We start from the raw sequence: 18,038 nt of genomic DNA, 5'->3' as shown, positions 1-18,038 counted from the left end.
AGATTTTTGTGATTTTTCTTGTTACATTTATCTTCATTTACTCTAGCAGGTTTTTCATTGGTTTTACGGAAATTTCCACTACTTTTTCATTGATTTTCAATAGATTTTTAATAAAAGTTTTCAAGGCTTTACCAAAATTTTTCAATAAAACAGCTTAGAAGAACACAGCTGAGATTACGAGTTCCTGTTAAATTGTACAAGTAATTAATTATCATAATTATTAAATTCGTTGAAAATTACGTGAGCCGTCTGTTACAATGCTGTTTTGACTGTGTTTACTCTAATTTTCTTGATTGCAGAGATATAATGATGTATTACCATAAAATTAATTCAGGTTTGAGTATTTTGAAAAGCTGCTTGAGTACACCTACTATGTTAACAAACTGTTAAAATTATTTTTTTAATACTTTTAACAGTCTATTTAACTAATTTTTCAACTCATCTTAATGAACTCAATTTAGATTGCTTTGCTTAGAATAACTAGTGACCCTAAAAGTGGGCTAGGAACCGCATATTATCATCTACTTATACTAGTATATTAAAAAATAGTATTTTCACACCTTGGTATATATTATGTTATTCGTAAGATTTTACAAAGTATTTAAATTATTAATAAATATATATATATATATATATATATATATATATATATATATCGTATTTAAAAAGACATTCAAGATTTTATCATACCTGATTACTCCAGAGGTGCCATTCCCATGTCGGGATCACCGTCACTATCAAAATCACTACAACTCGAGTCACCAGGTGCCAAAGTAATGACTAATTCTTGGACACTATTGTCGTAAAGTCCCTCTCTTTTCTAATCGGCATCGATATAATTTTTTACATGTTGTACATATTTTTCAAGTCATCTGGGGGAAAGAGCTCACTGCTTCAATAAACAAGTCTTTGTTAACGTCAATCAGCTTAAAGGTAGTATTTCGTGCATTAACAAACCGTTGTAATTTTTCCTATACTAGTTCTATCGGATTGTAATGGCAATGGTATGGTGGAATACGTACCACTTTGAACCCAAGCCGAGAGGCTTCCTAGTCGATCTCGTAAACTTGCGACTTGAGGCTTGTGCGGCTTTACGAGATTGTATAAGTCCGGTTTTCGTAGGTCTGCAGAGAAGAAGATGTACAAGTTTTTAGGGCATTCTTCCATTCCACTTTTCCTTGAGGCATTACTCATTTCTTGGAATCATATTACGGTATTTACAACCACCCTGAGTCAGACTTCCACTGCGGAAGTCCAATGTTCTAAGTGACGGCACCGTTATAACGCAAAACACAAGTTTTCCTTGAGACACTATCCCTTTGAAAAACACAAAAATCTAAGAATATTACGTCACTTTAAAGTAATTTGCAAAGCGCCTGAGAAATAGCTATATTGTTCAAACTACAATTCGTACGGTATCTCTAATGTCTAATGATATATAATTGATAGAATGACAAAATGGGCCTTCAAAATCAGAATATATTACAATTATCTGATATAATATATAGGCATAGTTTATAATACCACAACGTTTTAGAAAACTTAAACCGTCTATATTCGCAATAAAAGGTTTTGTATATAGACCTACGTATATTTTCGTAGGGAATATACTGTGTAGGATATGTCTTTAAGCCGTTGGTCCCCGGGTTACTGTACGTGTTAAGACGTTCTTTACTTAACTTTAAATTCGCGCATAGAACCAGTAAACACGCTAGCATTGAAAGTACATAGGTATATAAAATACAAGCTTTAAGTAAAACATTATTTAAAAACCACAATATTCCCATACTTTGGTTGTCCCCGCCTACAATTTTTACACACACTTGATTAAAATAAATGTAAATACATTACTGCATAGCTACCGATATACCTGAAGTTCACCTCTCTAGCCTGAATCATCTTCTAGCCGTCTAACATTGGAAGTTTTCCAAAGGATTAACAAATTACAACTATACATTTGGGTAAAAAGCATTAAGACGTATGGAGAAATACATCACGTACAGGCAACACAAACTAGTTTTTGTCAATTATGTCAGAACAAGACTTTTACAAAGATACTATTTATAAATTCAAATAAGGGATGAGTAGAAACTACTCCTTATTGTTTACAATTATGTATGCAATATTTTCCTACAAGTTTACTTGCTCCCTGTTCCCGGTTCAAGTCGTAATAATCAATTAATAAGACATTTCAGGTCCAGTTTTTAATGTTTCTGTGTTATGATAGCATGAACTGGCATTTTATATCTAATAACTACTTGACACATGCAAATTATATCACCCTGCAGTTAAATACTTAAGTATTAAAATAATAAACTAATAAAATAAAAAAAGTTCATAAAGTATGTCAGTTATGAATGATTATATTACAAATTTAGCAAGAAAAATTAATAAATTAATTTTACAATTGAATTCTATAGCCTATATAATTAAATAAGAAAAGGCTATCAATTTAACAAAGTATTGGTTAATTAGCGATCTATGGAATAAGCTCCGGTAACGACTAGTATTTACAGAGTTATCCCAGATGCAAGCATAATTAACGTAATCAATCACAGGCTCTTGAACAGCAAATTTTGTATTTGCTTTCAGATTATACCTTACACAAGAATAAAATCACGCCATAACGATTTTACAACTAGACGTTTATTTTGACAACTAACGTCCTACGGCTATAAAGTACAAGGAAGGATATGGTTAGTCACTTGATCGCTATATTTTAATTTCGTACTCAGTGACTCCTCGACACGACGAGATGTGACATATTGGTAGAATAGTAAGAATAAGCAAGATAAACTTCATATTAGTAGAAGCAAACTTGGATTAAACGGATTTTTGGTCATATTCGAGTCCTATTGACACCATTTGTATTGAAAAAAGCGTTAAACATAACAGTGTACATTTCGAACACTTTTACGGTAGTAAAATAATTGACTAGTGTGAGCTAAACCAAGTTTGCAGATATCAAGCTAGCACTTGAAGCTCAAACAGATGAATGATATTATGACTAGTAACTTATAAAGGGTTGAAAAAAACTCAAATTTAACATTGTGGCACGGACTGCTTACTGCAACTGAAGAATAAAAACAGAGAGATTGGGTACTAACACTACTCAACGAGCCATTCTCTCTATACTTACAATTTGAGGAAAAGCTACTGCAACAAACTATTTGAAGAATTAAATTTGCAATTAATTTAAAATGGAACCATAAACCGATAAACACAACGTGATGTGTTTGCGGGCTGAGAAAACCATTGAAGGGGCATAGTTACTTTTGCAATGATGAGGTAAACAATAAGCAACGGTGTGGGGTAGGCAAGATATTAGGTGAAACAAAAATGAATAATTGGCTTTTTGGTCAATAAAAAATGAATAGGAAGTAAATATACGGGAATTCTAGAGATTATGGAATATCTCCTATCCAATGGTGGGTACGAGAGTCAGTGTCTATATAGAACATTATTTTGGAGGGTGCTGACACATTGGGTGGTTTAGGAGGAATACCTTCCAAAAACAGAGGCTCGGAAATCTTCCCCTGAGAAACTGTTGAGATTGTAGATCAAATTTTTTATAGCTTAAAACAAACCACAGGGTGCAATGTTATGTTTATTTTGGAGGGTGCTGACACATTGGGTGGTTTAGGAGGAGTACCTACCAAAAACAGAGGCTCGGAAATCTTCCCCTGAGAAACTGTTGAGCTACTGTGTGCAATGCTATGTTTATTTTGAAGGGTGCTGACACATTGGGTGGTTTAGGAGGTATAAAATACCTTCCAAAACAGAGGCTCGGAAATCTTCCCCTGAGAAACTGTTGAGCTTGTAGATCAATGTGTTATAGCTTAAAACAAACCACTGGGTGCAACGTTATGTTTATTTTCCAAATTTTCTGGAGGCTCTCCCCCCTCCATTACATCTGTACATGGTGAGGGTCCCACCACAGGCATTCTAAGAGAATTATCTTCTACAAATTGTATTATAAACCAGTTTACTTTAATTTTGAATGTAGTATCAGTTTTCCCTTTTACGAAAGGGTTTTCCCTTGGATTTTAAAAAGATTTATATAAGACATTTGAAGAAATCCATTTTGTACTACTGAATATGTAGGTAATGTATTATTACTTTTTATGTATAAAAATATAAACAACATATCTAACATCTGAAACGTATATTTCCACAAATATTAAAGCACTGTATATATTTTTTATTGTAGCCTACTTGATTCAAATGTAAATAAAGAAAAACTTATTTTTACCAAATGTTATTGGTAGCGTTTACAATACACATTGAGTACTAGAGCAGACGTTATGGCTAAAGTTCAGGCAGATTCTATTACGCTCGGCCGTCAACTAAAGTTAGCAACATCTCGTTAATTTCTCGATGTGGTTTCCCTTGCTAAGACTCCCACCCCTGCATCTAGAATACTGTGCGGTGTATGTGCTCGCTCGGTACCTACTCCACAGAAGTACTGCTTCATCCAACCGCAATAAAGTATATAAAAATGATAAACTTCCTTAAGTGAATTAAGGTAATATAATAATGTAGTGAACAGAGGAAGGAAAGCAAGGACACACTGTATACTTTCAGGTTTACAAATAATTGAAAAAACTAAGGATGCCCCAGGAATATATATATGTAATAGTTTGAATGTTAGTATTTCTGTAATGCAATACCATGAATGTTTGTGTTATATAATTTGTATGCACACTGAAACAGTACTACCACAATTATGCCTACATTAGATTGAAAATTATCTTGGGGCTCCATTATATTACATCATGTAAATGCTATCCGTAAGACAGCTGTGGACTCCCCAACTGTAAGATTCCTCCCCACTGGCCTAAAATAGTTAAAGTATGATATCATTAGAGCTATTTATTCATTCAAATATGAAATGTAGCATAGAAATCAAGAGTTGTTTAATTGGTATTTAAGAAATTTGTTTTTGGTCTCAGACTTTAGAGCCCTGAAACACTGTCCTTTAAATCACTTATTTCAGAAGTGCTTTGTCCACCATCTGGTATGCCTATAGTGCACCCGTCATTCAGTAGAATAGCATCAAAGCAACTTTTTTGTGTAACAACTAGTTTAAAAAAATGAATAAGGACATTATAAGAAAACACAATTGAAATAATTTTTAAATTAACAAATGATTTACCTTACAAAAAATAATATTATGAACTCATCTTTTAAGATCAATATCTCACTTATCATTAACCACCACATTCTCACGATTATTGTCACTGTCAGCTGTTACTCTACTATTCACGAATATCCTCACTCACACTTCCATGCAGTGAACTAAACTAGGTACTGTAGTACACAGTTAACAAATTTTATAAACAACAGAGGCTGATTTAATATTTTTACCAAAATGTAACCTTTGAAATCCAACAAGTTCAATTATTATCTATAGAATGTTCAATATGAATTCTTCAGGATTTTATTTGTTACAATTTAATGCCTCAGGAAACATTTAAAATTAATTACCATGTTGCATTGACTCATTTAAATTGAATAAGTCATGGACTACAAGATAATCTCTACATGATTGATGATGAATTATGTGCAGTGTTTAGGATATTAGTCACAAATTAAAATTAAAATATGGTTATATTTTGGAATTATGATAAGTGAATTGAATACCAGTGAAAATAACTTGGGTTTCACAAATTTAACTAAAAATAAAACAAAACCAATTATTATAAAAAGTATAAATTTTATTAATTGGTTACAATAAAATTTCAACAAAATGTGTCTTTGAGAGATTTTAACCATTTCCAGTGGCTATAAAAATGTTTACTAGTTATTTTGTTTTAATTATGTCTTAATTCATACTGTGTTACAATCTTTGCTCACTTGAAAATACATATTTTGTGAATTTACAATATATAGATAAAATTTTGTGTGTGTATTTTATAAAAAAAAGAATTAACAATTTTTAGTTAATACATATTTTGTGAAAGTATACATATAAGCAAGTGATTTTCTTTCAATCCTTAGAGTACAGTATTATGTAAAAATAACCTTTAGTCAAATTTAATAATAAAAAATCCACTACAGTATATTGTTTTAGACTTGGTTGGACTACCACAGAGTTGTAATAAATAAGGCATTTTAACAAGCAATTCCGTTCAGTTGGAATTATAGACTTTTCAGAAAATTGAAATATTGCCTCATCAAAACAGGCACTATAGCTTTCAGGCGTTTACAATTGTACATTCTTCTAAATATGGGGTCACACTTGCCAGCGACAATGTCTTCAGTAGTGATACCTTCATAGCTTTCACCATCATCGGTGCCATGAACTGTGATAGGGGTAACTCCAAAAGCAATGGTCGTGATCATCCACGGAGCTGCAGCTTTGATGTCTTCTTTCACTTCTTCCAGCGTCAACCTTTCCGAACATCCAACCTGCTCTAAGCTCTCGTTCAAAGTCTTCACATAAAGTTCAAACAGTTCTAGTTGATGGTTATCCCTCACATCATCATTAGCACTTGTATAGAGGAAGTAGAGCAAGTCAAACACGGGAGTTGAGTACCTAGAAATTTGAAAATCCAAAAGCTTGACATCAACTGGTTCTTTGTCTGTGTTGTATTTAAACATCATATTGTTGACCCACACATCTCCGTGAAGCAGTACATTGAAACGGCCTGGTTTTGGCTTCACTCCTTCTTCAGCTAGTTTCCAAATATTGTCTGCCCTGCTGAGAAAAAAATCTGCATATTCTTTGCAGCCATCCACTTCATTTAAGTTCTCGCCAAGAGCCTTGCAACCAAATTCAATCCACTTTTGTAATGGTCCACCTTCAACATAGAAGCATTCACCACCAACTGCTTCTATCAGTTTTGGGTTTTCATGATAAATGGCAACAGCTGCAGCATGGAACTTAGCTAAAGTAATGAAAACTAATTTGCTGTGTGCAAGATCTAACTGTTTGATTTTATCAGCTACAAAATAGTCCGGCTTCAAGTCCTCCAACACTATTACACCTTCAATAGGGCTGTAGAAACTTTTTGCTGTAAACTGCCAATTGATTTTGTTGATCATTTTTTCCAATAATTCTCCATAGTACACATCCTCTTTGTTATAAAACTGAGTCTGGCCTGCTATTTCAAAGATCAATCCTTCTTTTACTGGTAATTTGACAATGAGTGACTTTGATTCTTCTTGGGTTGAGCTACCCACTCTGTAATGTACTAACACTCGGAAGAGATAACTGGAGAAGTTGTCACCAGCAGCAATAGCCGGTTTTGCACTAAAACTGAGAACAGTTATCTTTGGCTCTTTGTCTTCACCTCCTTGAAGAACTTTAGTCAGAAAGGCCTCATTAAGCCACTCTGGAGTCAAATCCATTGTCCTGAAACATTTCAAAAGCATATTAGTATAACTAAAAATGTTGTTCTCTGCAGAAAATGTGCTATATAACAGACCATCAATACAAAAACATACAAAAAAACAAACAAGAAGCATAATTTGCACAACAATTTTTGATATACTCATGTTTGGCGTTATGTATATATCATTCAAATACCTCTTTACAGGCCATCCTAAAAATTAAAATTTTCAGTAAATCCATTTTAGTTTTTCTGATATATTTTTATATACTGTATTTGGTACTTGGTTATCCCGGAGGCCACTATTTTTAGAAGAGTATTTCTTATCAGGAACCTAAAACTACATTATTAGAAAATTACATGTAATTATAACGATCAATTCTTTTTTTTCTGCCTCCAAAAAGGAAGCAATTTTCGCGAGAAGGGGGCCTCTCTGAACCTATCTACTTTTTGTTATTAGATGAAATAACTGGGTTTAGAGTAGTTTATCATAAATAAATGTGTTACTAATAGTGCCATAGTTAAAGATAATATTTAGAAGCACTAACGTGATCTGAGCTTGAATTTGGGTACTATCTGAAGGGATGTTTTTATTTTTTTCGCCAGAAGTGCAGGGTGGCACCCTTCCAATGGGTTTTTTTCCCGACCTCAGATCACGTCAAAATTCCCCGACATTAGATCATGTTGAACGATCTGGCATGTAACCTGAGTTCGAGAAAGTACCAATCGAAATTACACCTGGACATTAGTGCGTGCTTCGGTGACCCCCGCACTTCTTGTGAAAAAAGAAAACATCCCTCGAGATAGTGCCTAAATTCTAGCTCAGATTACTTGAGCACTCGTAAATGTTAACCTTAAATTTATATATATATATATATATATATATATATATATATATATATATATATATATAAATAAATGTATTTATTTATCTACTAATATAGCCAAATAACAAGTTGTAGATAAGGACAGAGATGCCTCCTTCACGCTAAGACCCCTTCTTTTTGAGAGGCAGAAAATAAGAACTGATTGTCATAATACATATAATTTACACAGTAAGCCAATTAAGGTGTGTTCTTTCTAATAATGTAATTTTTAGGTCCCTAGTAAGAAAAACTTTTCCAAAAATAGTGGCCTTCGTAGAATACCAAAACACCAAAATATTAATTAAAAATAACATTTTAAATCATGAGACATATTTACATAATTTACAGAGTTCTTTAATGTTGTTTTCTTGCACTATGATATTGCAAAATTGTGTACTTCTTTAAAAATATTATTTCTTCAATGGGATAAAATTTGTTACGAAATATCTTCAAAATTTGATATAGGTGTAATGAAATTTTTAATTACCAATTGAACAAATTTTCATTAGAGGGGTGGACTCTCCTACCAGCTTTACCACATACCAGCAACTCATAAGTGCACACCAAAACTCTCTAAAGTGAGGTGCAGGAATCGTTCGAGAGTAGCGCCTTAGACCACACATCCATCCTGACTTGAAATTTATATGCTTAAGCAGTGCTCTATCACTTATCGCTTTGGCTGTAGCACAATTGGGTCAAGGAGCAGAAACCCTGATAAATAAAAAAAAGGAACCTTGAAAAAGGAACCAGACCAATATAGAGTAATTAATTTAACTAACATACATCAACTAGAATCATCAACTACATATATTATATATTATTTGATTATAAGTGACTTTGTTGAATTAAAAAACTCCTTCCTGCCGAAAACCCTATTATGTGAACTATAGTCTACATACAAGAAGTGTTATTACTAGAAAGGCATATTTTGGGTTGAGTGAATGTGATTTAGTACATTTTACTGTCAACCGTAGTAAAAACCTTTTTGGATTGACAACTGAAGCTAATATTTGGAACAGTAAAAGCTTGTGGAGGGCTGTGAAACGAAGTTTGAAAAGTCGCATACCAGGTACGGGTCTCGATAGGATGCTTTCAACAACTTGAACCAATGCTACCCAGAAGAAAACCTTTAAATAGTTACGCATACGTCCTCTTTCTGTTCTAATTGTTTAATTTTTTAAATGTTATAGTTCCTTTATTATTTATAAGATTGTCACTACCTATGTATATTATATTAATTATTTAAATGTTAAACTTTTATGATTGTTTTTATGACTATAGATATTTTTATAGTCTCATATTCCAAATATGACTATTATTTACTGATGATTTACCCTTCATTTTAGTAACACAGATAAAAAAAAATTGAAAGTCTGAACACAAATACTGGAAAGAGCTAAAAATATTACTAACTCGTCTAACTTGTTAAGAATATTATTAACCTAGGTCAAAATAGGTTACTCCAGCAAATATGTTAGCAGTGCATACATAATTTGTGTCAGCCTAAAATTTTGATGTAGAAATTAAAGTACAACTAAAAAAATTGTTTGTTTTGTTTGTATTGTTTTGAGTAATGTGGGTAAAAACTAGATCAGAATATTGTATGCAGACCTGGTTATTAAATTGCTTATTACAATCATCAATACTTTATATAACGAATAACAGAACTACAGTTGATATCAATGTATCCAAAATACTAAATGAAAGTCTCATGTAAAAAACTAATAGACATTGTTTAAACGAAGACGTAACAAAGGAATAATAATCATTGATCAAATAATAAAATTAAGAAAGGTGATAGGAAAATTTCATTCAACATTAAAAAAATGTAACAAAAAAAACAAGTTGAAACCGAGTAAGATAGTAATAGAAATAATCCTTTAGTGTTATTTTGGTTAGTTTACTAAATTTAATGGTTCTAGTTTACATTAGCCACTTAAGCTAAATCAATTTCAAACCACTTGCCAATTTCTTAACCCTTTGCGCTCAAAGGTAGTATTTGTTATTTGTCCTTGGAGCTCGTATGGCCAGCTCTACTGGCCGCCGCCATTTTGTCGGGAGCGCGGATTAATTTTTGCTGTAATGTTATCTCAGCTTGTATGTCCAGCTGTACTGGCCAATATATAATACGTCCATAGCTCGTAAGGCCAGCACCACTGGCCACTAAACATAGCAGTTATTTTCTAATATTCTTTTTTGTTTTATAATGAATGGTGAGTGCTGAAACCTATCGAGCAGCTTTTGAATTAAACAACCAAGCCTTCCATTTCAATCATTTTAGCGCCAAAGCTCAGTGCAGGCAGTAAGGTTATGTACGAAAGACTGCGCAGTAATGCAGTGACAAAAGGGCTGGCAAAGAAAGAAAACGTGGTAAATTTTACTGCAAGACTTGTGCTAGCCAACCCGGACTACACATCGGTGGATGTTTTGAAAAATTTCATTCCGTAAAAACATTTAAGGACTAAGAAAATTGTAAAATAGTTTGTTGACTGTGTATATAGTAATAAAACATAGAACTGTAATGACATTTATTTTCTTACATTTATTAACAATATTAATGTAAGATTTTATATTTCCTAAATTCATGCGGTAAATTCTAAGCAATATATGGGTCAAACCTCGATTTTTCTCATATTACAATATAATGTTCCAATAGTCAAATTAGAAAAGGAAATGACTAGAATTTCTTGCCGGAAAGCAGTTATAGGGAGCAGGCAACTCATATTACAATATAATGTTCCAATAGTCAATTAGAACAGGAAATGACTAGAATTTCTTGCTGGAAAGCAGTTATAGGGAGGCAGGCAACCGCGAGAATTACCTATTAGTGATCAGGGGCACTGACGTGATCTGAGCTTCAAATTTTGGAACTACTCGAGTTAATTTTTTTTTCTAAAAGAGCAAGCAGCGCGAAGCGCTGCGCAGCGGGCAAGCATCGTGCGTGATCTTCGTCTATACTGAATTGATTCAAGCCAAAGGAATGACACAGATTCCTTTACCAGATTTTTACGGAGATTTTGTATTGGGCAGATTATATTGGTTTACTTTGCTTTCCAGCATGTAATTATGTGTTTAAAATTGTTTTACATACATTACCTACATTATATTGTAATATGTAATAACAATTTATCATAAATTTTTTTCTAAAAAAAAGGATCACGCACGATGCCTGTCCGCTGCGCAGCGCTTCGCGCTGCTTGCTCTTTTGGAAGAAAAATTAACTCGAGTAGTTCCAAATTTGAAGCCCAGATCACGTCAGTGCCCCTGATCACTAATAGGTAACTCTAAGCAATATATGACCGTCTGGCGGTTGCCTGCTCCCTATAACTGCTTTCCGGCAAGAAATTGTAGTCATTTCCTTTTCTAATTGACTATTTGGAACATTATATTGTAATATGAGAAAAATCGAGGTTGACCCATATATTGCTTAGAATTACCATTCATGCTTATCTTAGTATTAGAAAGTTTTTATATAAAAGTAAATTTTTAATTAGCCTATAATTCTTCTCTAAACATTGACTGTGCAAATGAAGACAAATGGCGTGTAGTGGGCCTATACACTGAAATGATAGAAGAGATGGAAAATAGAGAAAATCTAGAAAAGTTTACTAGAAAAAGTGTGCTAACTATTCTTGACTACACGTAGGTATGTATTTTTTAAAAGTTTAATTCCGTAAAAAAATTTATAGACTAAGAAAAATGTAAAATAGTTTATGTTTGAGTGTAACATAAATGTAAAGGCATACTTTATAACATTTTATTTACATATCTTTGTTAAAAATAAACGTTTAAGAGTTAAATTTTCCAAATGTAAGTTTATCTTTGTAATAGAAATATTCATTAAAAATAAATTTAAAATTATTTTTCAATTCTTCTTTAAACATTTTAAATTACTATGCAAATAACACGGAGGAAATTGAAAAATAATTCCGATCTGGTGAGGCAAACAACAAATATGGCCGCCAAGCTGTCAATAAAAGAAGCGCGGCCAGCAGTACTGGCCATACGAGCTGCGAGGGCAAACTACGGCAAAACTAACACAAGGTGTCTGCAAACCTTGGTTTGGCCAGTACTGCTGGCCTTTTGAGCGCATAGGGTTAAAATAGTAAGTTTTTATATCTACAAAGAATTTAAAGGGGTTCGCAATCCAAAATTGCCCAATAACTGATACAGTCGACTCTCGATAACTCGAACCTCAATAAGTCGAATTCTTTGATAACTCGAATTTTTTTTCCGTTCCCTTGAGAAAAACTACCTAAGTCGAAAAAAAAACCATGCGTAACTCGAATTAATTTTGCACCCGAATTTTACCTCAATAACTCAAAGTGATAGAAAAATTACCTCTATAACTCGAAGTTCAGTAGACAAGTCTTTAAATACATTAACTCTACAACTCGAAATTTTCAGATCAACCCTCACTAACTCGAAGCTGTGCTGTGTTTACAGCGAACCTGTGTTAGGTCATAGACCTAGCTGAACAGGTCTGGACATGTCGCTGAATTGTCCAACTGTCTGCTAAACGTCAGTGCCGTGTGCACTCAGTTCCCACGCATTTAGTCAATAGATAGGGGACCAAGATGTTTCAAGTGACAATGACCATGAACTAGAACCGAGACTTCCCAACGCTGAAGCTGAGTGGACCGTGATTAATAACAAGCTCCCGAATTTAGACTTTGATAATTTTGCAAATGTCGACGAGGGTGTTTCAGTTTACGGATCATTATCGGGCCGAGACATCATCGAAACTGTAACAAGTGAAGACGTCCTCTCTGATGATGACAATGACGACGGCATGGAGCAGCCCACCGGACATCACAACCAAGGAAGCCAAAGCCGCAGTGAACACTTTACGTAGCTACTTAGAACAATCAAGTGACGTACCAGACAACATGTTCTCTGCTGTTGTTGTTATTGAGAACATTATAGACTTAAATTCTGAAAAAAACCTTAGGCAGAAAAAGATTACGGATTATTTTCAAATCTGAATTGTATGTACGTATGAATTGTAGGCATACATTGCAGTGTGACAGTAAGTACAAATGCTGTATGTAGTTACAGTACATACATTAGTTTTGTAAAGGATGTAGGGAATAAAAAACATAGTTTATTTGTACCTCTATAACTCGAATTTTATTTTGCTTACCTCTGTAAGTCGAATTTAGTGAAATATTACCTCTATAACTCGAACTATTCTTAAGTCGAACTATACGTAACTCGAAGAAAACAGCCGTTCCCTTGAAATTCGAGTTATCGAGAGTCGACTGTATTATGTTTGAAATGTTGAGTTATATCTCAAATAGTCTACCAATCTGAGAGACAGAGGGGAATCGTGGTTTCAAGGTGGGGGATATAGGCTAAGGAGGGGGTAGGCATTGGTGGAGAGGATAATCGGGATACCAACATTCAGACAAAAAAATAAGTTTCAGAAGTTAGAATAGGGCTACCAACCGCATATGAGGATAATTTAAGAGTTATCAGTTTTTATCCCTTTACTTTAATTTTGAATTAGGTTTAACCTCTATGGTGAAGATTGATTGATGTTTTACCTCTTTGTTCTCAGTTTTGTCTCTTTTTGATATTTTTTTAGCAGTTTCTACCTCCATGATGGTTCGGTTTTTCTCTGTGCTCTTGATCTTGTTTGCTAATACACATTTTATTTCCACATCTCGTTATTACATTATTTTTACTGATTTCGTCATTGGTCAGATTTTTCTGTGTAATTCATTTAACCCTTCCCACGTCATAGACGGATATATTAAAATGTTACAACTTTAACCAAATCGCCAAAAACAGTTATATCCGATATTATAGATTATGTCTCTTGGAGTTTTTTTAGTTCACAAAAGGCCTTCGAAATGCCCAGTGCACACTCTGTGCTTATCACCGATTGCCAATTATTTATAAACGACTTTCACTCTGTGGCAGGGGGAGGGAAGTGCCCTTTGTCTAACTGCGACCACCAGCTCATCAGTCAGTTCTACGTCTCCTACAGAGCCAACCAAACATATCCGTTGCGTGTATTACTGCTTTCTTGGTTGTCACAAGTGCGTGTCTACTACGTATTTCGTTATTATTCTTCATCGTGTGGTAGTGTTGTGATTTGTTTGAAATATTAATCTTGTTTTATTGTAACATGTAATTAAAGTTTCAGTTTAATTACATTTTGCAATGAAAATTGAAATTAATTTGAAATGAACAGTTTTGTAAATAGATTTTTTTATCAATAAATACGCTTATTTTAACCCTAGAACTGGCGGTCATTTCATCCTGTAGTGTCGGGCTGTTTTGGAGCTTCGTGCAAAGTTTAAAAAAAAAAATTATTAAAAATATAAAATAAAAGCAATATAAATAAAAGTATAGATTTTTGTGTTCAGGATTAAACGTAGAATTATACTATATTTCAAAATTAACCATACAAAATTTTTTAATAAACACTTTTTTTAATCAAATATAAAATTTACGAAAAATATTTCTGAAATTTGGGGGGACCATACCTAGCAAATGAAGTTATAGTGAGATATATTTAAAAGTGAGATAGCCATTCTGTGTCAAATTTTATCTAGTTTCAGAAAAACAAACATTATACACATTTATGAAAGCATCATAAAGCTATAGAACAAAAAGCAGTGATGCGCATAAATTCTGAAAATCAGGTGTACACGTAAGACTTTGGTAAAACAAGTTTTGCTAATACATTTATCTATGAATACATGTTATATTGCATATTTTCTTACTTAGAATAAAATAGAATATAAAATGAAATAATTACCATAAATAGTTTTTTGAAAAGTAAAAAAAAGTTGAATTTTGCCATTATTAAAAAATTTTGCAAAAAATTTTCATTGAGCAAAATATAAAATCGTTTCTAAAGCTTGTACTATATCAAAATTTATGGTTTATAAGTAATAGGAAATATTATGTAGTTAGAAAACTATAAATATAACTAAATATATGGAAAAATTATAGAATAACCTAAACAGTTACTATATACAGGGGTGCTGAAAAGTCCCGGGACGGTCTAATAACTTTGGAACTAATTACAATATAAGAACCAAAATTTACATCAAGCTTTTGCTCATATAAAACTATTATTTTATGTATTTCACCATGATATCCTGCTTATGGGGGACGTTCCGCTAGGGGTTGGTGAAAATTCTTAAATAGAAGCATAGGTCGAGTCGTACATCAAATTAAAGCTCTTTTAATTAGAAACATTTTGGCGAAAATCTGACGTAAAAACAGTTGACGCATTACAAAATGGCGGGACACTCAAAGATTATAAAATACAGAATTTTTCAAATGCAAACATTCTGGTTGTTAGAGAAAACTGAGACACTTAAAAAAATCTTTTATTTTACTTCTTTTACTTCAAATCACTTACCAAAACAGTTATAACAAATGTTCAAAGTGTTTGCCTTCAGTTTGCTGACAATATCCCAATTGATTGTAGAACGCTGATATTCCGAATCCAATGTTGCATGAATTAGCTTATATCGATACGTTACCGGAGTATATTGTAAAAAATAATTATACGAGGGAATGTTTGACCGACAAAATTTTGTCGATTAACAGTTCTAGGGTTAAGTAAAATGCCCTGCTTTATAATTTTTTTGCTTTTAATTTTTATAATTTAGCTAAAATAAAAATTAACTTTGAACTTAAAGAAACAAAAATGTTTTTCTTGCCTTGGTTTTATAGGAAAGTTAATGGATTTATTAGTGGTGTGCCATGGGTTAAAAATAAAGACATTGTTATTTGTGTTTTGTCATCGCCATTAGCCACTTTTATTAGAGTTTGGTGCTCGGTAACTTCTACGTAGAACAATGAAGTTACCTTCTATAAGCAGTGAAGAGATTTTACCAACAAACAATATAAGTAGTGGGTGTTTCATCAAGCTGTTTATGTTAGAATGAACAATTCAGAAATGTTGTTTTTAGCTCAACACAGAGTGCCAAATTCCTTTACTTTGTATATAAAATGTGGAGACCATTGTCCTCTAGCTGAGGATACACTATTGGGTTAGAGTACGATAAGTGGACCTGGTTTTTTTATATCGGTATTGACAAACGATATTACTCAATTATAACTTTTGATATAACTAACTGATACTGATTTTTGAATAACTAACTTGTATCAGCTATAAACACTTTTTCATATTTAATCAACATATTTTATTTTATAGATAATAACAAGAGTTGAAAGCTCGTGGAGGACCGTGAAACGAAGTTTGAAAAGTGGCATATCAGCCGACCTGCTTGCAGATCATCTCCATGTTAGTATTTTTGCATAAAAGTACAATTTTCTGGAGAAGATGATTCAACAACTTCTCAAAAATGGTTAATCATTGCTACACAGGAGAAAACATATAAATACTTACGCATATTTCGTATTTCCTGTTATAAATGTTTTTTATGCTGTTATCATGTCATTATTATTTATGAGTTTTTCAAATTTCCAGTTTAATCGTTTGTTTGATCGTTAGAGCTCATTTATTATTTATAAGATTATTGCTATGTGCATTGTATTAGTTATTTTAATTTAAAATATGATCGAGGTTATGGTTATAGATATGTTGATACAATGTATAAATGCGTATTCGATAATTGAATATTAATTATTGATGATTGTGCAAATTGATATAAAAAACCGGGTCCACTTATCGTATTTTACCCCACTATTGTTTCTGATATCTTTAAAAAATGACTTCACAATTAAATTTTTTTTAAACTCCTTTTTTCACCATTTTAAAATGGCTGCCAAATAAAACATATGCCTAATAATTTTTTCCAATTGGAGTTTTGTTAATGTCTACTCATAGAGAATCCATGATAAAAGAATCAGGAAAATTAAAAATGTTGAGCAACACTGACTGGGTGATTTGAAATTATTGAGCCTGAATCAATGGAACTAATTATTTAGTATAGTTTGATAATCATCATATAAAAGTCTGCTTATCTTAGTCTACCCAAAAGCTAGTTAAATATTTTTTTATTTTTTAAAAAGCTAATTAAATAGAAATTAAGAATCCATACAGTTCTATCTTCCACTGATAAGAAAAACTGTTATATCTTGATTTAACAAAAGAAATTATTAGTATAGGTAACAGTTTAGTCTCTATTAAAATAATAGGCTAGGATCATACTTACTTTAGGGAATTGCAAGATTCCTTAACACAGCAGTATTTAAACTAGTACGAGTAAAAGCCAACGATCAACTTTTATACCACCTTGCAGGCAAGCCTCCGACCGGCACCCAGTTCCAGAAATTACGACTGGTTAGTGATAGTGGTCTGTGTAAAACCCAAGTCTAGATTGGATTGCACCACAACAGTAATGATTCATAACACTGTGATAATGACATCATCGGGCATCCCGTCGGCCGTCAGCCACATCATTGGTAGCCAGCTAGCATAATATATAAATTTACAGGAAACAGCGGTTTCTTTATTCATCTTCCGCTTCAGTAAGGAAGATATGCCTTGTATCAATTTGTTGAAGAAATGTGTAGTCAAAACTAATTAACCGCAACTAAAAATTTATTTATTCCAACTGTCGACCTAAAGATGACAAATATATTTTAATATCTTACTATATACTATTCAATACTTAATTTATTAGAAAAAATAACCCATGAACTATAGTTCAACAAATTAAAGGAAGTGTATAATAATAATAATATTGTAGCACTAAAATATTAACAGTTCAATAAAATTTGAACAGAATAATGAACAAACTAGTACAATCAACAACAAACTAGTAACGATAAGACGTAATAACAATAACAATGTGTACAATAACAGTAACAAAGCAATAATTTAAAACGAGCTAATGACAACTTA

The 18,038-nt window shown here is 32.6% G+C and overlaps 1 protein-coding gene across 1 annotated transcript; it reads right to left on the bottom strand.

Annotated features, from left to right (window-relative positions):
* Positions 1 to 5,696: 5,696 nt before the first annotated feature.
* Positions 5,697 to 17,532, bottom strand: LOC124354594. Its single transcript, XM_046805173.1, has 2 exons — positions 17,347 to 17,532; positions 5,697 to 7,357 (listed from the first exon to the last, which is right to left on the bottom strand). Exon 2 carries the CDS (start codon positions 7,351 to 7,353, stop codon positions 6,142 to 6,144), a length of 1,212 nt encoding a protein of 403 aa, XP_046661129.1. The 5' UTR covers positions 7,354 to 7,357; positions 17,347 to 17,532; the 3' UTR covers positions 5,697 to 6,141.
* Positions 17,533 to 18,038: the final 506 nt, after the last annotated feature.

The sequence above is a fragment of the Homalodisca vitripennis genome, chromosome 2, assembly GCF_021130785.1.
Source record: "Homalodisca vitripennis isolate AUS2020 chromosome 2, UT_GWSS_2.1, whole genome shotgun sequence".
NCBI classification, from domain to species: Eukaryota; Metazoa; Arthropoda; class Insecta; order Hemiptera; family Cicadellidae; genus Homalodisca; species Homalodisca vitripennis.
The sequence above is the reverse complement of the archived record's forward strand: the minus strand, read 5'-3'. Positions and strand labels throughout refer to the sequence as shown.

Coding starts and splice junctions, on each gene's coding strand:
- LOC124354594 (XM_046805173.1), bottom strand. CDS start 7,353: ATGGATTTGACTCCAGAGTGGCTTAATGAGGCCTTTCTGACTAAAGTT.